Source organism: Peromyscus maniculatus, chromosome 18, assembly GCF_049852395.1.
Source record: "Peromyscus maniculatus bairdii isolate BWxNUB_F1_BW_parent chromosome 18, HU_Pman_BW_mat_3.1, whole genome shotgun sequence".
NCBI lineage: Eukaryota > Metazoa > Chordata > Mammalia > Rodentia > Cricetidae > Peromyscus > Peromyscus maniculatus.
This window is the reverse complement of record NC_134869.1, coordinates 29,828,917-29,852,653: the sequence shown is the minus strand read 5'-3', so window position 1 is coordinate 29,852,653 and position 23,737 is coordinate 29,828,917. Positions and strand designations below refer to the sequence as shown.

Sequence of the window (23,737 nt, the reverse complement as noted above, 5' to 3'; positions counted from 1 at the left end):
AATTTTAACTATAATCACTTATGTGGCTAAGATTATGAATTTTAGTTATAGACTTGGTAAACAGTTTACAAAGTACAAATTTTATGACAAAAATAATTTGAAGGTGAATATTATTATGTAACAATAAAAAAGGCATATTGGAGTTCACATAATAGTATGCTGTTTAGATTTTTGGTTGTTGTACATTAATAATTTGTATGTCCAAAGGCTTGAAAGGCTTTGTCTACAGCATGCTTTATAAACTGAGTACTTGTGTAACCGAATTTCACTGTATTTATTAGATCTGGCCATAGACCCTTCTGATTCTCTTTCTTTCCTTTGTATTTTTCAGCAGGGTTAATATATTTCCACTTTTCCCTGTCCATTATAAGATAATAACCTTCATTGTTCAATTAATTGTTGTGTTTTCCTAACCATCAATACATAGTACACTTCAGAGTTGATTGCCTGGAAAAAAAACTTAGCAATTTTCTACCTTGCACTTTGTTTATATATGACATAAATAATTAATATACTGATTATGCATTTATTTAATTAAGCAATATATTGCAATAGATAACAATGAATACTTTCTCTTAATGTTCAAAGCAAACTCTCATGCCCATAACTAACTGAAAGGTATTTGGCCTGGTTCCCTTATGAAGCCATACATGAGGAAAAAATTGCTCATTTTCTACAGATTATTTAATTCTTGGTTTGTGTTTTTTAAAGAATATTCTTTATATCTCCTCTCTTCTTTCTTTCCATATGGCTAGTATATACAAGAAATTTTTGAGTACTATGTTTTCTGTGTATAATTTAGAGCTTTCTCCTTAATGATTTTGAAACATGGTCTTCCCATGTAACCTCAAGTTGATGATTCTCCTGCCTCAGCCTCACAAGTGCTGAGAAATACAAGTGTCCAACCACCTCAGCAAGCAATTAGAATTATCATTACACAAAATTTGTTTTATTTTTCATAATTGAACTTTAAACATGCTTCAACCAAGCAATAGCTATTAATCATCATAATTTCTTAAAACTTAGTTCTCTCTTGGTTTTTTATTTTAGGACATGCATTTTAGGTTAAAGGCAGTAGTCATTATCAATCACTTGACTGTAGGCTTTCCCAACAGCTACCCAAGCATTTTCCCTCTTAGACAATGTTCTGCTTTTTATTTGTAGTTCTTGACTTTCTAATGATTTCTATAATTAGGTCTTAATTTCAAATTGTTGATCTCCAAGCAAAGAGAAAACTCCCACAACAAATGATGAACATAAACCCTTAAACCTGCAGGTGTATGGATGCTTTCAACAAAGCTGTGCTACCAGCTGATTTGATTTGAACTTTAATCTCTCTATAAAATCATGCTTAAATTAGTATCTCTGTTGAGAAATCTCCATCTTTCAAGAAATCGCTTTTGTCTATATATCCATAGACTTAAATTTTAACCCATTTTTACGTTATTTTACCAGTGTAGAAAGTTTCTTTATGTAATTCTTAAGATGCAGTTTTAAAGAATTAAAGATAACTAGCTGAAACAATCTTATCCTTGCAAAACTGATCTGAAATAGTTTCAAAAATTCAAGCTTGTTAGTATTTATCCCACTTTCACTGCAAAGTGTAATTTAGAGTGAGTTATTGCCAAATCTATCTTTTTGTGCCTTTTGAATAATTTTATTAAAAAAAAAACGATTATCTCAGAATGAATACACCTGTTTGCATGTATGTATCAGGGATGGGTATTATTTTAAAGTACTAACAGTTAAAATAGACATGACTTGCATTTATTATATTTCTTTGTGTGTTCATTTTTTTCTACTTGAATAGATTATAGAAGATTCTTTTTAAGAAAAATACTTTGAGCACACAGAAATTTAGAATCTTTATGATACCCTGTAATTATGGGAAAGGCATATAAAATATGACTAAATAAAGAACAGGACATTAAATCTTGGCTTCAGATCACTGTTTCCACTACACTTACTTATTTTTGCAAGCAGTTATCACTTTTTTGAATGAGGCTCGCTTACTTTACTTTGCAGGTCAGTTTCTTCTGGAAGAATCTCGCCTCACAGAAGCAGCCGAGATGGCCAAAACAGCAGCTGAACTGGACAGCACCGAGTTTGACGTCGTCTTCAATGCTGCCCACATGCTCAGGTTAGTTTTTGTTTCCATACCTTACACAGATGATGCCTGGAAGAGAGCAATTCATTATATTAATTTCCCTGCTGTACCTATCATAGCCTACATTTTTAAAATGAACCATGCTGACATAACCAGCTAAAAATTAATAAGAATTGCTTCATTCATTATAATCTATGTGTCCACTGGCAGGGAAGATGAGCTCTTAGGGTCCAGAAAATTACTGAGATGCTCCTACTCACCTTTTCCCTTCCCTCTAAAAATTGCTACAAAAGAATTCCAAGGGTAAATTTAATAATTGTCTGCTTAAATGTCTCCCAAATACAAACATTAAATCTATTAATCAAATATGTCCCTATATTTGCTATTATATTATGCATTACTGAATGTGACATGGGATACCTTTTAACATGTTTGTCCATGGGAACAATTATCAAATACAAATATACTTAAGATACATAAAATACTCACAATGGCTTGGTAATCATCACTATTGATATCTTGAAGAGATACATTGTTAAACCATTAAGGCTTGCATTTCAGAAGAGTTATTTCAAAAGCTAATTACAACAGCAGAAAAAGCCTGAATTAAGCAAACAAGTCAACTATTTTCATTGTGAATATTAAGAAAAAAAAAGGGGTCACAGTGCCTCCAAAAGATGTTTTAGATGAAAGAGACTCAAGAGGTTCAACCAATTTCATGAATACTATTTGTTAGTCAGTGTGTGTGCTATTTGTCTATACTCTCACTGAATTTCTGCTCATTCACTCCCGACCAGTGTGCTTCATCGAGGGATGTCCACACTGAGGTCTCTGTGCTCAGTCCTCCCCACAACTAAGCATATACACATAGAAAATGAGGACTATGTCTTACTCCTAACTTCTTATTGAAAAACCTCATGAATTCACATGCAGTAGTCAGGATGAATCTAAAAAAATATCTCGTAGAACTTATCAATGGTGATGCCTTCCAAAACCACAGTACCTCTTCACAGTTGGTATGTTGATATTGATAGAGTCCATTAGCAATTTGGTGTAGCCCTGTGTATGTGTTTCTGTAAATTTATCATGTGCAGATATGTGTGGCCATCACTAGAATCAAGATACACTTCTACCAAGTCCCATCATCATCATTTTCACTCCTGTGGGTTTTTTTCTAACTACCTAATCAATTTACCATTGACTCCAAGAAACTGATACTTAAAGCAAATATTTTAGATAATTTTGGGTTATCAATTAAGATCGTCATTATAATGTATTAAAACTATATCTTATTGTCCTCTTCTCTGGGCTTTTAATAGTTTTTAAGTTCCTCGGTTCAAGGGGTATGAATTTATGTTAAATAAACTCACTCTGCATTAATATTAGCAGTTCAAAAGTACTTCTGTTTTGGAGAACCCAAGAAATCTGACATTTAGGGCTAGAAATGTAGCTCAGTCAATAGTGTGCTTGTCAAAGTCCTTGGTTCAATCACACAGACCACATAAAAAATAGGTATATTGGAGAGTGCCTATAATCTCAGTCCTCTGGGGGTGGAGACAGTAGGGTCAGAAGTTGAAGGTCATCCTTGCCTTCATTTGGAGTTCAAGGCCAGCCTAGGCCAGATGAGATCCTGTTTCAAAGAGAAATAATGAAAAGTGACATGTGAAAATAGAAACCAAAAATCAATTCATTGTCAGTATGTATACAAATGAGACTATACCCAATGTATCTTCAATGTAAACATGACAGATGATTTTTTTAAAGGCATCTTAATTTGGGGATAAAGTTAAGTGCTGATAAAGTGAAGAGCATTTTGTACTCTTCCTGAATAAAATGCTGGGCTCTTAGTTACAATAAACAATTGTGAGGACGGGAGAGTATGTTTGTATAGATTGAATAATCCTACTCATCATAAATGCTCTCATCAGCAAGACATTTCGCTACATAGAAAATCATGTAAAATTCCATATCTGGGATTCAAGGTCTACCAATGGAAACCCAATATAAGACTGTTGCAACACACACACACACACACACACACACACACACACACACACACACACACACACACACACACAAGAGCTCAGACTGGCTTCTAGGCTGTGGTTCAGTAGGTCCAATAGCAGCTGTCTATTGATGGAAAATCCAAAAATCCAGTAGTTGTTCAGTCCACAAGGCTGGATGCTTCAGCTGGTCTTCAGTGTACACCAAAATCCCAAAGAAGTAGGCTCTAATGCCAGTGAAGGAATGGATTACCAGCCAGAGCAAGCAGGCAAAGAGAACATGTTGCCTTCTTCCATGCCCTTTATGTAGGCTGACAGCAGGTGTGCCCCAGATTAAAGGTGTATCTTCCCACCTCAGAAGATCTGAATCAAAAGTGGGCTTTCCAGTTCAAATGATTTAATTAAGAAATAATCCCTTGCAGATTTTCCCTCTTGGGTTTTACTCAATTCTAGATGTAGTCAAGTTGACATCAAGAATAGACATCAAAAGTGCTTACTGTACAAGCTGATTTCTGATCTCTTTTTTAAATATCTAAGATTATTCAGTGATTTTTTGAAAGTACACATAAATGTTTGTGGTCTCCACTTGAATACAGTTTTGGCAAAATACGTCATAAGTAATCAATATTTTTGCTTAGTGTCATTTTATATTTGAAGTGTCCTAAGGGAGTTCCAAGATCTAAACTGATTTTGATATCAAACCTTTCCTCCTGAGCTGTGTGTTTGGTGAGCACTACTCTTCATAGTCAGGAATAATACTTGATGAGCCTGTCTGCCCTCAAGCTCAGCAAATTTTACCATGCAGGGCCTGTTCCTCTGTCACTCAGAGGCCACAGCTGCCGCCTGTTGTTCTGAGTCTGGAATTCCATTTTCTTGAGACTGCATCTCATTGGTGAAACCTGAGTCATGTGCTGGAAGAAAGTTAGAAGATGAAAGAGTGTGGGGCTCCTGCTTTGCTTGGGAACATGGAATCCACATTGTGACTAATTACCAAATATGTTTACCGGGATAGTGATCACAAATGCGCAGTCTCACTTAATGAACATAGACAATGCATGGTGACACTTTTGGGACTTCAAATAAAAACCTTAGAACTAATAGATGCTTCCAGATGAAACTTTTTCTTTTTGTTATTTTAAAGCAGATTGATTATCATCAAAGGGAAATATCAAAGGAACTGAAAATGTTTGAACTCAGTAGAATTGAGTCTACGTAGTTGTGAGAGGAAACAATTGTATCAACTCTCCTGTTAAAAAACATTTTGTAGGAAGGGACATATTCAGTTTTCCGTACTTGGAACTGGAAGTTGGAATGAGAATATGAATTTATTTGCTATCTGAGAAGAAGTTAAGAGGCAAGAAAAACACATTTTACCTAATTCATAGGCTTTGGTATGAGAGTTTTGTTGTTCTTTGCCTTATTGAATTTACTTGATGAGGGATGAAAGCAGTGTTTATTCCAATATCTTCTGCCTGCTTGGCACTGTGTTTTGTATGCATACCCGACACTCTCCTATTTCTGCCTGCACATTTGCAGAGGGGACACTGGTATTCTTATAGCTGCAGACCCTGAGGGCCCCATCATTGTTTCTCAGAGTTGGCAAAGATGGAATCTGAAGGCAGCGTAGCCTGGTTACATATAAATATCTTTTCCTTATCTCAGGCTTCCCTCATCTTTATAACTATGTGACTACCCAGAAGCTATGATTCTCACTAAAGGAAGAAGACTTATAGAAGGTGACAGGTTGTCACATATGTAAATCCTAAATGATAAGGCCTCTATGGAGTGTTATATGGATGCTTTTATGGTAAATCATGGAAAGTGGGTTTACGGGTTCATTGGAGAGATTACTCCAAACTTGTATCAATGAGATATTAAACTTCTAGAAACATCACCATGGACCATGTCTGTCTTCAGTCACATGACTTAGAGAAGTGTGCTCTTATTTTTTCTGTTTTCAGGGATAAGAGTACAAGCTTCCAATGTAGTGAGAAATGCCCGACTGTGTCATATCACCTGGTTCTGATTGCTTTCCTAATTTCTAGAACAGAATGAATACATGAGCAAGAATCATTATATTGTAATTTCACTGCTCAAACAGCACAGTGTTAAATGATTACATGCTATACAAACATAGAATTTAATGGTAATAACTTCTTTACTAGCTCTTCTGGAGGCAACACGAAATATAAATTCTTAGGTGAAAAGAAACAATATCAAGGTATCCCCCCCTGTGTGTGTGTGTGTGTGTGTGTGTGTGTGTGTGTGTGTGTGTGCATGCACATACATTTTTGTTTGAGGTAAATGCAAAGTTAGTCTTTAATATTCCTTGGTTTGGCATCTGTGAACTCTATTAACTACAGACAGAAACCTTGAGGTGAGCAATGTATTTTGTATGTATACTGGCTTGTTTAGAATAGCTTGATTGCATGTATGATGCATTAGGTATTATAACTGATGTCAGGCTCATGTATAGTATATGGAAGGCTTGCACAGGTTCTTTGTGTAGTAAGAGCTTAAGTGTCTAGAGATTTTGGTATCTGAAAGAAAACACTTTAATCATTCCTCAGCACAAGTATGGCTTCAAGGCTGTCTCAGTTGTGAGGTTGCTCCTTTAGTTTTTTTGAGAGAGCAAAAACATTGGAAGATTCATGGCATTTTCAAGTTGTAGATCCAGCAATTTTTGAAGGTAGCTTCTCTCATAGCTGCATGAAGGTTGCCCCTTGAATTCTTGAAGCAGCATGAATGAACTTCAAATCCAGACCCTCTTGCATGTACCTCCCATGTGCTGGAAACAGGCATGAACTGTTTTTTTCAGTAAAATCCTATTTAAGACACATTGTTTGGGGTTGTAAGATCTTTTAGCATTTGACAGATAAAGTCGATGGTGGTGGGTAACTTTCAACTCAATACCTATTTCATAGTAGTGAGTAAAGAAACCACTCTGCATTCTTGAGAAAATACATGGTCCCTGAGATTTTATACTTTTAACAAGTTCCAGGTGATGCTCACAATGTTGCTTCATCTATCACTACTATGGGCAATTTGTCCTCCTCCTTTTCTCCTCATTCATTCTCCCAGTCACTTCTCCCCTGTCTGAGATCCACCTAGTACGTAAGTGATAGTTTACTGTGTATGAACATCATGGTTCACATTATCAACCACTCCCACCCTTGTAAATTTTCATTATAAAACATCATTGACTCTTACTATATCCTGGCTTGACTCTGTCATTAGCAGCCCCTGAAAGATTTGAGACCATGAAAAAAAATGGACTCAAAAGTTTATGGGACATGATACAATGAGTGACACACAGGGACCATTTCTAAAATTACATCCTATGGGCTAGGGAGGATGGTTCAGCAAGCAATGGTTCTTGATACCCAAGATGATGATCTGAGTTCAGTCCTTGGGACCCACAAAACAGGAGAGAATTGGCTCCATCAAGTTATCATCTAACACATACAGACACACAGACACACAGACACACAGACACACACACACACACTCTCTCTCTCTCTCTCTCTCTCTCTCTCTCTCTCTCTCTCTCTCTCTCTCTTTCTCTCTCTCTCCATAAATAAATAAATAAGTGTAAAATAATTAAAATTATATTATTTTTAAAAGCACATATTGTCTCTTTTCTTGATACATTTCCTTTTTTCTGCCCTCTTCTTTAAAATGCAGACAAAGACTTACAGGTCTTACAACTATTTTTGATGTCTTGACAGAGTTCTTCTCTAAGAAGTTTATAAGTGATTTAATTCAGACGTTTCATTACATGGATCCTCCTGTTCCAATGTTTTGCATATGTGAGACTCTGGTTTTGCTATTTTAAGATGTTCCATACGTGTGTGTGTGTGTGTGTGTGTGTGTGTGTGTGTGTGTGTGCACGTGTCTTTGATTTCAGTTTTATTTCCTTTCCTTCTATACAAATTACAGACTGGAATTAAAGTGTAGTTCTGCTTTAAAGGTAAATGGGGTTTAAAGGTAAGCACCTGGTCACAATAGACGAAAATCAGCAGAGGCGATCTGTACTTCCATCTACATTTATGTTACATGAGCAAACATGTCTCTAGCTTTAAAAAATTCTCAGGTGACCCTTTGAAATATATTTAATGTGTAGCAGTGGGTATTGAACATATTAAGTGGTTTTTAATTCACAACAATTATTTGTAATTCCCGTATCTCTTTTATATATCTTATATATATCATATAAGACCAAATGACTGCTGGTCTTAAGCCTGTTTTTTTTTATTTATTTTTTTACAAATGCCAATTATTTTTTTTTTTATTAAGAAATTTTCTATTCACTCCACATACCACCCACAGATCCCACCTCCTGTCTCCTCCCATCTCCCAGCCCTCCCTCCCAAGCCACCCCACATTCCCACATCCCCCAAATCAAGGTCTCCCATGGGGAGTCAGCAGAGCCTGGCACACTGAGCCTAGGCAGGTCCAAGCCCCTTCCCACTGCACCAAGGCTGTATTATTGAATACTATTAATATTATTTAATATCTTGTTCCTGTGTAAGTACAGGGACAGATGTTTCAAGAATGTCTCATAGCCTCATAGAGACCTCTGGCTTCTTTATGTGTCACAACCTCCAAGGCATAAGGAAGACCTTCAAATAGATAAGGATATCTCCCCTAAAAGAGTGTTGGGGGCAGGGATAGTATATTCAGAGCTTTCCTGGGTAAGCTTAGAAGCAGCATTCCTTGGAGAAAGCATAAATGATTCATAAGGAATTTTCCATCAACCCAATAACCTCAAGTTGTACAAATATAAAAGTCTCCCAAGTATGTAGCAGGTGGAGATGAAAACCAAAGGTGGCATGGCAGCCATCATGTGGCTCAGCTGTGCTGGATCTTTGTCAAGCAGCTGTGCTGGCTCTATAATTTCTGCCATTCCATTCAGATATGGCTGTGCCACTAGTCCAGTCCCCTGGGCGCTTCACAGCCACTAGTCTACAGTTCATGAGCCTACAATAGTGTAGCCGGTCATCTCTGCACTTCTTCCCGTTATGATCTCAATGTGCCTCGCCTGGAGAATCCCTCCTGTCTCTCATGGACTGGATTCCCAGAGCTCAGCCTGGCGCCTGGCAGTGGATTTCTGTATCTGCCTCCATCAGTCACTGGACAAAGGCTCTATGATGATAGTTAGGGTATTTGCTAGACCGGTCACCAGAGTAGACTAGTCCAGACACCCTCTGGACCACTGCCAGCAGTCCAAAGTGGTGTCATTCTTGTGGGTTCCTGACAGCCTCCCCAGCACCCTTCCTCTTCCTTTCCCATGATGTCCTCATCTATCATGGTATCTGCTTCCCGGCCCTCCCACTCTGTCCCTGTTCCAACTCGACCCTCCCATTTCCCTATGTTCTCATTCCCCACTCCTTGCCCTCTGCCACCCCCGACACACACCCAGTCCACTCATGTAGATCTTATCTACTTCTCCTTCTCTGGGTCATCCATGTGTCCCTCCTAGGGTCTTTCCCTGTTAACTATCCTCTCTGGGGCTGTGGATTGCAGTCTGGCTATCCCTTCCTTCACATCTGGTATCCACTTATGAGTGAGTCCATACTATGATTGTCCTTCTGAGTCTGGGTTACCTCACTCAGGATATTTTCTAGTTCCATCCACTTGCAAATTTCTTGATATCATTGTTTTTTTTACTGCTAAGTAGTATTCCATTGTGTATATGTGCCACATTTTCTTTATCCATTCTTCAGTTGTGGGGCATCTAGGTTGTTTCCAGATTCTTGCTATTACAAATAATGCTGATGTGAACATAGTAGAGCATGTGTCCTTGTGGTAAGATTGAGCATTCCTTGGGTATATGCCCAAGAGTGGAATAGCTTGGTCTTGAGGAAGACTTATTCCCAATTTTCTGAGAAACTGCCATACTGATTTCCAGAATGGCTATACAAATTTTCATTTCCACCAACTGTGGAGGAGAGTTCCCCTTGCTCCACATCCTCTCCAACATAAGTTGTCTTCGGTGTTTTTGATCTTAGCCATTCTGATAGGTGTAAGATGGTATCTCAAAGTTGCTTTTGATTTGCATTTCCCTGATGACTAAGGCTGTTGAGCAATTCTTTAAATGTCTTTCAGCCATTTGAGCTTCTGTTGAGAATTCTCTGTTAAGCTCTGTAGCCCATTTTTTAATTGGATTGTTCAGTATTTTGAAGTCTAGCTTTTTGAGTTCTTTATATATTTTGGAGATAAGCCCTCTGTCAGATGTGGGGTTGGTGAAGATCTTTTCCCATTGTGTAGACTGCCGTTTTGTCTTATTGATGGTGTCCTTTGCTCTACAAAAGCTTCTCAGTTTCAGGAGGTCCCATTTAATAATTGTTGCTCTCAGTGTCTGTGCTATTGGTGTTATATTTAGGAAGTGGTTTCCTATGCCAATTCGTTCAAGGCTACTTCCTACTTTCTCTTCTATCGAGTTCAGTGTAACTGGATTTATGTTGAGGTCTTTGATCCACTTGGACTTGAGTTTTGTGCATGGCCACAGATATGGATCTATTTGAAATCTTCTGCATGTTGATATCCAATTATGCCAGCACCATTTGTTGAAGATGCTTTCTTTTTTCCATGGTACAGTTTTGGCTTATTTGTTGAAAATCCTATGTTCATAGATGTGTGGATTAATGTCAGGGTCTTCAGTTTGATTCCATTGGTCCATGTGTCGGTTTTTATGCCAGTACCAAGCTATTTTTTATTACTATAGCTCTATAGTAGAGTTTGAGGTCAGGGATCATGATGCCTCCAGAGGTTGCTTTATTATACAGGATTCTTTTAGCTATCCTAGGTTTTTTGTTTTTCCATATAAAGTTAAGTATTGTTCTTTCCAAGTCTGTGAAGAATTGTGTTGGGATTTTGATGGGTATTGCATTGATTCAGTAGATTGCTTTTGATAAGATTGTCATTTTTACTATGTTAATCCTGTCTATCCATGAGCATGGGAGATCTTTCCATTTTCTGATATCTTCTTCAATTTCTTTCTTCAGATACTTAAAGTTTTTATTATACAGGACTTTCACTTGCTTAGTTAGAGTTACCCCATGGTATTTGTGGCTATTGTAAAGGGTGATGTTTCTCTGATTTCTTACTCAACCCATTTATCATTTGTATATAGGAGGGATACTTATTTTTTATTTTTAGTTAATCTTGTATCCTGCCACTTTACTGAAGGTGTTTATTAGCTGTAGGGGTTCCTGGGTAGAATTTTTTGGGGTCATTAATGTATACTATCATATTGTTTGTTAATAGTGAATGTTTGACTTCTTCCTTTTCAATTTGTATCCCCTGATCTCCTTTTGTTGTGTTATTGCTCTAGCTAGAACTTCAAGTACTATGTTGAATAAATATGGGGAGAGTGGACAGCCTTGTCTTGTTCCTGATTTTTGGTGGAATTGCTTTGAGTTTCTCTCCATTTAACTTGATGATGGCTGTTGGCTTGCTATAAATTGCCTTTATTATGTTTAGGTATGTTCCTTATATTCCTGATCTCTCTAGAACCTTTATCATGAAGGGGTGTTGGATTTTGTCAAAGGCTTTTTCAGCATCCAATGAGATGATCATGTAGTTTTTATTCTTTCAGTTTGTTTATATGATGTATTACACTGACTGATTTTCGTATGTTGAGCCATCCCTGTATCCCTGGGATGAAGCCTACTTGGTCATGGTGCATAATTTTTTGATGTGTTCCTGGATGCGGTTAGCCAATATTTTATTGAGTATTTTTGCATCAATGTTCATGAGGAAGATTGGTCTGTAATTCTCGTTCTTTGTTGCATCTTTGTGTGGTTTGGGTATCAGGGTGATGTAGCCTTATAAAAGGAATTGGGTAATATCCCCTCTGTTTCTGTTGTGTGGAACAATTTGAAGAGTATTGGTATTAGCTCTTCCTTAAACATCTGGTAGAATTCTGCACTGAAATCATCTGGTCCTGGGCTTTTTTTTTTTTTTTTTTTTGGTTAGGAGACTTTTAATAACAATTTTTATTTCATTGGTCTATTTTAATAGTTTACCTGGTCTTGATTTAACTTTGGTATGGGGTACCTATCCAGAAAATCATCCGTTTCTTTCAGATTTTCCAATTTTGTAGAGTACATGTTTTTGAAGTATGACCTGTTGATTCTCTGGATTTCCTCATTGTCTATTGTTATATCTCCCTTTTCATTTCTGATTTTGTTAATTTGGGTGCTCTCTCTCTGCTTTTTGGTTAATTTGGATGAGGGCTTGTCTATCCGTTGATTTTCTCAAAGAACCAACTCTTTGTTTCATTGATTCTTTGTATTGTTCTCTTCGTTTCTATTTTTATTGATTTCAGCCCTCAATTTGAGTATTTCCTGGTGTCTGTTTCTCCTAGATGAGTTTGCTTCTTCTTGTTCTAGAGCTTTCGGTTGTGCTGTTAAGTCACTAGTGCTGTGGGATGTTCTGTATGGCAAATGTGTTGCTCTGATTGGTCAATAAATAAAACCTGACTGGCCAGTGGCTAGGCAGGAAGTATAGGTGGGACTAACAGAGAAAAGAAAGAACAGGAAGGTGGAAAGAGTCACTGCCAGCTGCCACCAGGACAAGCAGCATGTGAAGATGCCGGTAAGCCATGAGCCACATGGCAAGGTATAGATTTATGGAAATGGATTAATTTAAGCTATAAGAACAGTTAGCAAGAAGCCTGCCATGGCCATACAGTTTGTAAGCAATATAAGTCTCTGTGTTTACGTGGTTGGGTCTGAGCGGCTGTGGGACTGTCGGCTGACAAAGATTTGTCCTGACTGTGGGCAAGGCAGGAAAACTCTCGCTACACACTAGTGTGAGATTTCTCCAACTTCTTTATGTGGGCATTTAGAGCTATGAATTTTCCTCTTAGTACTGCTTTCATAGTGTCCCATAAGTTTCAGTATGTTGTACATTCATTTTCATTGAATTCTAGGAAATCTTTAATTTCTTTCTTTATTTCTTCCTTGCCCCATTGATGATCCAATTGGGCATTATTCAGTTTCCATGAGATTGTAGGCTTTCGGTAATTTTTGTTGTCGAAATCTAACTTTAAGCCATGGTCGTCCGATAAGATATAGGAGGTTATTTCAAATTTTTTGTATCTGTTGAGATTTGCTTTGTGACCAAGCATGTGATTTATTTTGGAGAAGGTTCCATGGGGTGCTGAAAAGAAGGTGTATTCTTTTGTGTTAGGGTGGAATATTCTGTAGATATCTGTTAAGTCCATTTGAGTTATAATGTCTGTTAGTTCTCTTGTTGCTCTGTTAAAGTTCTGTCTGGCAGACCTGTCCATTGATGAGAGTGGGGTGTTGAAGTCTCCTACTACTAGTGTATGGGGTTTGATATGTTATTTAAGCTTTAGTAATGTTTCTTTTACAAATGTAGGTGCCCTTGTATTTGGGGCATAAATATTCAGAATTGAGACTTCATCTTGTCGGATTTTCCCTGTGATAAATATGTAATGTCCTTCCCAATGTCTTTCAATTAATTTTAGTTTGAAGTCCATTTTAGTAGCTATTAGGATAGCTACACCAGCTTGCTTCTTAAATCCATTTGATTGGAAATCTTTTCCCAGCCTTTTATTCTGAGGTAGTGTCTGTCTTTGAAGTTGAGGTATGTTCCTTGTATGCAGCAAATGGATGAATCTTGTTTTCGTATCCATTCTGTTAACCTGTGTCTTCTTATTGGTGTATTGAGACCATTGATATTGATGGCTATTAATGACCAGTTATTGTTAATTCCTGTTATTTTTTGGTGGTAGTATTGTATGTTTCCCTTCTTTGGTATTTGTTGGTGTGGGACTATCTCTTGCCTGTGTTTTCATGGGTGTATCTAACTTCTTTAGGTTGGATTTTTCCTTCAAGTGCTTTCTGTAGGGGTGGGTTTGTAGAGAGGGTTTTATCATGGAATATTTTGTTTACTCCGTCTATGTTGATTGAGAGTTTTGCTGGGTATAATAGTCTGGGTTGGCATCCATGGTCTCTTAGGTAATGCATAAAGTCTGTCCAGGACTTCCTGGCTTTTAGAGTCTCCATTGCAATGTCAGGTGTTATTCTTATGGTCTGCTTTTATATGTAACTTAGCCTTTTTCCTTTGCAGCTCTTAATATTTTTCTTTATTCTGTATGTTTAGTGGTTTGATTATTATGTGGCAGGTTTTTGTGGGAGTTTTTTGGTGTTTTTGTTTTTGTTTTTCTTTTCTATTTGGTGTTCTGTAACCTTCTTGTATCATTATAGGCATTTCTTTCTTTAGGTTGGAAAAGTTTTCTTCTAGGATTTTGTTGAATATATTTTCTGTGCCTTTGAGTTGGTATTCTTCTCCTTCTTCTATACTATTTTTGGATTTAGTGGGTTTTTTTGACAGATGAATCTATTTCCTCTACTGTATCTTCAACACCAGAGATCTGTTCTTCTATCTCTTGCATTCTGTTGGTTATGCTTCATCTGTAATTCCTGTTTGTTTACTCAGATTTTCCACTTCCAGCATTACCTAAGTTTGTGTCTCCTTTATTGTTTCGATTTCAGATTTCAAATCTTGAGCTGTTTCCCTCATTTGTTTAATTGCTTTCTCTTGGCTTTCAATTGATTTACTGATTGCTTCCAATTTTTTGTTTGACTTTTCCTCTAATTCTTTAGGGGAATTTTTCATTTCCTCTTTAAAGATCTCTATCATCTTCTTAAGGTCTTTTTTTAAGGTCTATTTCTTCTATTTCTTCTGTGTTGGGATGTTCAGGTCTTGCTAATGTAGGTTGTCATGGAGCCATGGTAGGTTTTTTGTTGAGTGTATTTTTGCACTGGCGTCTACCCATCTCTTTCTCCACTTGGTGCAAGTGGTGTCTGTGTCTGAGGGAGGCTCTCTTTCTCTGATTGATACTCTTGGTCCAGTGGGAGCTCTTGGTCTAGTCGGTGCTGATGAACTGTTTGTCTCAGGGAGAAGCTCTTAGTCCAGTTGGCCCTTGTGGACTCTGTCTCAGGGAGTAGTTGTAAACATGGCATGCATGTAGGTGGGGAGGGGTGGGACTTGTGGGTTACAAGGTCTGGTGGGGGATGGTGATAGTCTGACCAGTCTGCAGTAGGTCTGCCTGCCTACTGGCCTGAAACTGGGACTGCAATGCATAGTGGTGTAGGGGCACAGGCTTGTGCCCCTGGACCCAAACCTAGGGGCTGGGGTGTTCAGGTTTGAGGATAAACACTCACCTCTTTGTCCAGTCAGGTGCTGGTGGTCTCTGTCTCAGATAACAGTTCTTAAGCCTGTTTTTAAAATATATTTTTCTATTACAAAGTAACAGAGAGCAATTAAAGATAGAAAATATGTATGTATTTTTGCTGATGTAAGTTTTATAGTCGTATATATAAAATGGAATTCTGCAGTGTGCAAATTATGAACTTTGTGACCTTTTTATCTTTTATTGCTGTGCAGCTAGAGTCTCACTGATGACAGAAAAATGACTCCAAAAACTTAAAAAATAATCACCTTAGCTCACTGTTTAATGGGAATTCAGTTACTCAGTAGTCTAGTTGATGGATAACACCTGGGTTTTCTTCTAGTCCTCTAACAGTTTTGGTCTCAAGAGGCAGAAGTGGTATGGAGGGTGGGGGATGCTCAATATATATGAATAGAGATTGTTAATGAGTAGGGAGCCTCCATCTGAATTTCCCCTTCATTGAATTTCCCCTTCATTGTATCAGCCATTAGTTTAGTTGTTATTTCTTTACTCTCTAGTCACGTGTCTTAACAAACTGCTGATTTGAAGACTCAGGGAGTTGCCCATCTGGGCCCTGTGTAGTTTCTGGAGGAGTGATTTTTCTTTCTCATCATCCCCTTCATTATTTGCCTTGTGTGTTGTAGCCAGAATGAAAGGCTGTCGGCATCTGGCCTGGGAGACATGATAGAGCCAACAATTTTCACTTTACTTTGAGTCTTGTACTTGTAGGGGAACATGTGAGAGATGATGACTCCTCTATATATCTAACAATGATCCCCTAAAATGAAAGATTAATAAAAGTATCTGGTACTATTTTTTTTATTTTCCCTTATGTTTAAATCAGTGGTAATAATAGCAATTACTTCATGACATTCTAGATATTAGATAAAATTATAAATTAATGGATAGAAGTTGTATACTGTTTGTCACATGAAATAATGAGTAAAAAACGACTATACTCATGTAAGGAAAGTATGTATTTTCAGCTACTTTAAGTGGATGTGTATTAACAGTCTGGACATATAAGTCTTGCACCCCATCCCTAACAATTTTACTTTGGAGGTGTCTGACAGTATTTAATAGACTCCCTGGAGCACAGAACAGAATATACTTATTTCTTCACCTTTTAAATGCTGATTACTTATTTAGTCATTTTTTGCAATTAGGACTTAATAAGTATTCCAAGGAGTACTCTTTCAGAGGGGAGTATAAAATATAACCACAAAATAACATGAACTTTGAACACTTCCACATGAGTTTCCTCTTTTGTCCAGAGAATAAATCAGAAATATAAATGACCATTCTCTTCCTAGAACTGACATATTCCTTCCCATGGTTTTCCATGTGCTGTCATAAATACCTTCTGATTAGTAATAAAAAAAAGACTTTTGAATAATAGAAACAAAGTTCTACAGTGGAAATTCATTTTACATGTATATGACATATATAATAAATTCTGATTTTTCATTTCCTTTAGAATGTTATCAGTTGTAATTCTAGCTTAAATTAACTCTTCTAAATATTCCCTTTGAGCATTAACCCACTGTGTTAGTTAATTTTTTATTGCTGTGTGCCTGACAAAAAGCCACTCAAAGGAGATAAAGTTTACTTTGGCTTGCAGTTTGAAGAGTTACCATCCATCATGGCTGGGAAGGCATAGCCTGGCAGGCGTTTGTGATGCTAGGCACACACACTGTCTCTACAGTGTGGAAGCAGAGAACTGATGGGAAGTTCTTCAGTAAGGGGAATGTTCAAGGCCCTTCCCAGGACTTACCACCTCCAGAAAGTCTGCTCCTCACAAAGGTTCCTCAGCCTTCTGGACCACTGGGGAACCAAGTATTCACACACATAAGCCTATGGGAAAACATTTCATATTTATACACAGCTAACCACTGAAAACTCTTATGACTTAAAAGCTTATCATTGTTTTTAAAATTCAGTTGCTTGATGTCTTAGAAACATTTTGTCTAATGGAGACCCCAGTTTCTCCTTTGATCAGGATCTGCCTTAGGAGTTGAAGACTATAAAGAACTGTTAGTAGAGCCCATTCTTTCTATACTTTATATCTATTGTTTGATCTCACTTCAGAGCAATGTACTTCCTTGTAGTATCAAGTTCCTCTAATTTCCTACCTCCATGCTTTTTATATCCCTCTGGAGAAAACCCTTCCAGGGCATGACCTGAAGAATTCTGGTTCAAATTTCCAAATGAATCTGAACCAAAGCTAATCTATAATTTGATGGAGGGCACCTTCATTAACTATCCTAGTGAGGCAAGTTTTACTGTTTCGTACCAGACTTAGGTACTTTTCTTGACATATTGAGGTTGAACTTTGACATTTATGGGAATATAAACTGCAGTGGCACATTGTAACATGCCACAAGTCTAGCAGAGCCTTGGCTCAGGGTTTGCTTTCTTTAAAACTTCCATTAAACATAGTAGTGTTTCTGATTATTTTTCCTTCAAACGTTAGCAAGATATGTCTGATTCTCCGGAGAGATGTTTTCTTTAGTTATTCCTATAATTTATAGGTCTGCATGGGGCATATCTTTATGGTTTTTATTTGTCTTGACCAAAGTGCAAATTCAATTTAATAAGTAAGGCTGATTGGCTTTGTTTTACAACCGGACTCTGGTTCTCTAACTGAGAGACTTGACTCATGTGTTCTGTTTGGGTCCTCTTTCTCTGTCTTCTTACTGTCTCAGAAGTTTTTAACATTACAGCTTTAAGAGAACACTGTCCCTCCCCACTTTTTTCCGTGTGTGTGTGTGTGTGTGTGTGTGTGTGTGTGTGTGTGTTTCATGTATATACATGTATGCATGCATGTTGCATGTGCTTGGGGAGCACATGTGTGTATGCAGGTGCACATGTGTGTACATATGTATAAAGGCTAGAGGCTAAAGTTGGGTGCCTCCCTCAACTGGTTTCTCTGTATTGAGGCATGGTATCTTACTTGAATCCAGAGCTCACTAACTTGACTAGTCTAGTTAGCCAGTTTTTCTGAAGATCTTCCCCAATCTCCTCATTTTTGCTGGCTGAGGTGACAAGCAGGCTGCCATGTGCACCTGGCATTCATGTGGGTTCTGGGAATCCAGATTCACATCCTCATGCTTGTGAAGTAACCCTTTGCCTGCTGCGCCCATCCCCTAAGAACACTATTCCCTTTGAAAGCAGACCCGTAGCCATTTAGTGTTACTTTCTTACCACTGTTAATATGTCATCTGAAATTAAACTTGGCATTTTCCCACAGCTTTTAATCTGTAATCGCCTATATATTTACCAGACAGCAGCTCGCTTGAAGACCTTCTTATATCTTGTTATCTGCCATCTGGGCAGGTCTTCTGAAGCAGCGTGGTCAAAGGGAAAAGAAAAGAACATTATGTTTTGATGACAAGCTGATATTTGGTGTCCCCCTGCTGGCAAGTTGACTGAACCTTGTCTTCGGTGACAGGCAACACACACGTTTATCCATTAGATTGACTGTGAATTCTGTTTCTATGATAGGTGTGCTACTCCTGAGCTCGACTACCAGCAAGAAAACTATCTCTGGTTATAAAGGAGACTAAAGATTCCCCTACTGGGGCTAGACAGAGTTTCTGCATATCATGTGGAAGACCCTAGTTCAATAACCAGTACAACTCCTCCCTGAAAAAAAATATCTCTATGGACTGGAAGTTTAAATTAACAAAATACAGTTTAAACCCAGTGGCTATGAACCATGCTAAACTATTTTATTATTGTAATTGTTTGTAGAAAAGTGTGGACTAGACATGGCCTCATTTCTTGCACCACTGTGAGTGAATGCTGGCTATCCCTTCATTTTTCTTTTCATTTACATTTTTTATTCATTTTCATTTTAATTTCTAAATTAAAATTTCAAATGGGAGCATCCAATTACCTGAGATTAGGTCACATACCCATTCTTGTTACCAGACAGCAAGGAGAGAAATATTCTGAGTTCATGGTGCATGAGCATGTGTGTACATGCTTGTGTGTGTGCATATGGGCATGTATGTGTGTGTGTAACACAAATTGTTAAATAGTCTGATTAATAAATAATGCAGAGCCAGATATTGGCGTGAAAGCTGAAAGAACAGAGGGACAGAACAAGCCAGCCACAAGTTCTTACTGCTAGGAAATCCTCAGCCCAAGAGAGCTACTTCCTATATACCAATGCCTATATACCTTTCTCTGCCCTGCCATCTCATTTCCTCTTTCTGCCCAGCTCTATCACTTCCTATCTGTCTGTACAGACCTCCAGACATCTATGGCTAACTAGTACTGGAATTAAATGTGTGTGCCACCATTCCTGGCTCTGTTCCCAGTGTGGCCTTGAACTCACAGAGATCCAGATGAATTTATGCCTCTCGAATACTAGGATTAAAGTGTAGTTGGAAGTTTTCCTATGTCCTGGCCAGCTGGTGATCAGGACAGATCTTTCCCACTCATGTCCTGCAAGTAGACACACAGAGGCTTATATTAATTATAACTGTTCAACCATTAGCTCAGGCTCATTACTGACTAGCTCTTACACTTAAATTAACCCATAATTCTTATTTATGTTTAGCCACATGGTTTGGTACCTTTTCTCAGTTCTGCCTTATCATCTTGCTTCCTCTGTGTCTGGCTGACAACTCCTGACTCAGCCCTTCCTCTTCCCAGAATTCTCCTTGTCTGTTCACCCTGCCTATACTTCCTGCCTGGCTACTGGCCAATCAGCATTTTATTTATCAGCCAATCATAGCAATACATTTATAGCATAATGAATGACATCCCACAGCACAGGGAAAGTTTTAACTTTAACATAATAGAACGAACAGTTATCAAACAGGAATTACAATATTTTAGTCCATTTGTATTTGGCAAAATTCAAGAAAATATTCTATCTATCCTATATTTATGAGTCTAAAGTTTCATATCTAATTTCTCTTTTATTATAACCAAGGAAAATTATAGTTATAATTATTTAATCTTCAACTACATCAAAGACCTCAGAAGGATATAATATTACCGAAGTAAACAGGAAGAACTTTGTAAGCAACTTCCAAAATTCTAGAATGACAGAGACAGCTGGCTGCCTGTCAGTCGCCCAAAGTTCCTCTGCAATGTTGGGGCATCTGTCTTCAGCCCATAGGCCTAGAGTCTCTCAGTCACTTCTTCCTGTGTCCTGTAGAATGCCTGGCAGTTTCTTCTGTGATGCAGGAACCTGAAGGACCATCTTGCCTTGCAAAGTTCAGTGGTCACCTTCCTATGGGTCCTGCATGTCCAGTTTACACAACATTCAAGGCATGTGCTACCACTGACTGACCTCTATGTTTAATATAGTGGCTGGCTTTGTCCTCAGATCCCCAGGCTTTATTTGTTAGACCACAAATAAAATATCACTCTGTGTGTGTGTGTGTGTGTGTGTGTGTGTGTGTGTGTGTGTGTGTGTGTGAAGGCACATGTGTGTGTATGTGTGTGCATGTGTTTGAAGAGAGAGAGAGAGAGAGAGAGAGAGAGAGAGAGAGAGAGAGAAATAGAGAGGAAGCAGAATGACTTTCTACTCAGAAATATATTCACATCCAGTGTGTGTATATATGCATGCCCATGTGTATGTGTACGTGCCCATGTACACACAGACAGAAGCCCAAGGAAGACATCAGGTGTCTTCAACTGTCACTTTCCACCTCAGTGTTTGAGACAGGGTCTCTTACCAAACCTGGAGCTCACTTCTTAGCTGTACTGACCAGCAAGCATACATCCTCCTCCTATGCCTGCCTCCCATGCTAAGAATACAGACATGCACTATCACATCACATGGGTATGTGGGTGCCAGGAGCATGAATTTGGGTCATCATGATCTCACAACAAGCACTTTACTTACTGAGCCATCTCCAAAGCCCAAAGTACTTTGTTTTTAAAATGTTATTAATTTTAATTAGCATCAAACAATTGGCCTCATACATATATCATTATATTTTACTCATACTCATTCCTGGAACCACCATCCCCATCTCTCTACTTGCATAGTTCTGCTTCTGTTTCCTTGTCTCATGTTTATGTGTGTGTGTGTGTGTGTGTGTGTGTGTGAGAGAGAGAGAGAGAGAGAGAGAGAGAGAGAGAGAGAGGAAGAGAGAGAGAGACAGACAGAGACAGAGAGAGAGCATGTAAAATGAATATATAATTTCTTAAATCTTCCAAATGTTCACTATGTTTATTTATTTATTTATTGATTGATTGATTGATTGATTTTTCGAGACAGGGTTTCTCTGTGTAGCTTTGCGCCTTTCCTGGGACTCACTTGGTAGCCCAGGCTGGGCCTCGAACTCACAGAGATCCACCTGCCTCTGCCTCCCGAGTGCTGGGATTAAAGGCATGTGCCACCACCGCCCGGCCTATGTTTATTTTTAAAATGCACAGCTAGGGGCTGAAGAGATGGTAGTTTTAAGTGTTTATTGCTTTTGCAAAGGACCCAAGTTAATGTCCCAACACCAATGTCCTACATCTCATAACTGCCTTAACTCCAGTTCCAAGGAATCCAACACCCTCCTCTGGCTTCTGTGAGAACCTGCAAGCACATGGTGCACATAAACTTGTACAGATACACATTTATACATATAAATACATTTTAAGTCAATACCTAAATATTTTGACAATTGACTTTTTAAATCTTTTTGGGGCTTATCATTTTGTAACTGGAGAATCTTTATGTATTATTTGAGTTATCTTGAAAAGGAAATTACCTTTTCCTATGACAAATATGTAAATATTAATTACCAATACATACCCAATGGGATTATGCTAGGATACCATTTGTAGTACTTTAAAATAATAGTAGGTTCATTTCAGACTTTTTCATGGGAACTTTCTGTTTAGTCAATGTGGTTGTAATTTTTTTTTAAGTTACTGTCATTCTGCTCCTCAATGCCTCAATTTTAAAATACATGATAGAATTTTATTTTATTTTTCCTTTGACAGACAAGCTAGCCTCAATGAAGCAGCTGAGAAGTATTATGATCTGGCAGCAAGATTGAGACCTAATGTAAGTACTTTCCCAGTGGGCACCATTGTTGAAGGCTTGGTCCTAGAGCATGCAATGGTGATTGTCATTTGTGCTGCCTTGTTTCATCTTTTCCTCCAAGGTTTCTCAGTTTCAATGCCCACTGTATAGCCCCTCTAATAATACACCATCCATGTGGTTCAAGTTTCTTTGTCTTCCCCAGAAATTTCTCTCCTCCCTTTGTAGATCGCCATTAACTTTCATTATTTGAATACAGGTTTGATCATTGCTAGATATCTTTTATTTTGGTGAATCTTCAAATTAACTCTATGAAAGCTTTTATTGTTCCTCTAGTGATAAATACTTACTGTTTGCCTTCCACTGCATTTGAACCTTCAGCTGTGTACCTATTTCATATTCTAAAGTCCTCATTTTTCATAACTTGGCTTTGCAAGTTTATCAATGATGTTTTCATTACAAGTTTTCCCTGGGTACTCTCACTTCCAGAAAGTAAGATGGATATAAATTAGATCATTACTGTTGGAATAGAATTACTATTTATAAAAAGCCAAGAGCTGCTCTTACGGCAGTCTGACGAGCAGGATTTTTCGCAGCCCTGAATTCCTGTACTGACCATTTGTTCTCATATACATTCTGCACCCCTGTCCAACAGCAAAATTTTCTCTCCTGCTCTTCAAATATAGACCATGCACTTGAGAAATGCAATTTTCATCCTGTAATGAAAATACATGTGTGGGTGCAATACAAATACTAGAATCAGTCTAATTTCTTTGTAGTGTTTCATCTATTGGGCAAATACATATAAACGGGCTGCTTTGAGAAGGAGGCAGAGATTCCAGAACATGAAGTATATTAGAGAAAGAGTATATTCAACTAATTGATATAGTGCTGTGACTCCTTTAGAGCTGTAGTCTTGCTTTGTTTTCCCCATAAGATTTAACTATAATGAGCTGAACCATGTATATAAATATCGTTTCATTAATAGTAATATATTATCATATAAACAGGAATATGTTGAAGTCTCATAACAAAAGAAAGACTAGCATAGAAAAAGCATACACGTTCATCTAAGATTTTATCACAAAGGAATCTTCAGCAATGAAGACCCAAAGAAGGAGAGGGAAGGTTTGTGTGGTTTCTGTTTGTTTGTTTTTTATAGCCATTGGTGTTCAAATACAACTGGCAGACTGAGGAGTATGATGCAGAAGTAATAGGTGAAGGGGACTGCAGCAGGTTCGGAAGTGATGGATGGAGGGCACTCTGGCAAGGTCCAGTTGCTCAGATTCTATGTCCCATCACCAGAGATAAAGATATAAATATCTGCCTTAGCACTTCCTTCACAAGAGAGAACAAGGAAAGGCCATAGGACCACTGTGCTTCTGTACTCTTCCCAGCTCTCTTTATCTCAGATTTCC

The 23,737-nt window shown here is 37.9% G+C and overlaps 1 protein-coding gene across 2 annotated transcripts in view; it reads left to right on the top strand.

Annotated features, from left to right (window-relative positions):
• The window catches only part of Tmtc2 (transmembrane O-mannosyltransferase targeting cadherins 2), a 415,948-nt gene that overhangs the window by 331,524 nt on the left and 60,687 nt on the right, over positions 1 to 23,737 (top strand). For both annotated transcript variants that reach the window (XM_042263186.2, XM_076553853.1), the window contains exons 10-11: positions 2,026 to 2,140; positions 22,280 to 22,343. In XM_042263186.2, coding sequence (XP_042119120.2) covers positions 2,026 to 2,140; positions 22,280 to 22,343 — 179 coding nt within the window. The remainder of the gene's footprint in view (positions 1 to 2,025; positions 2,141 to 22,279; positions 22,344 to 23,737) is intronic.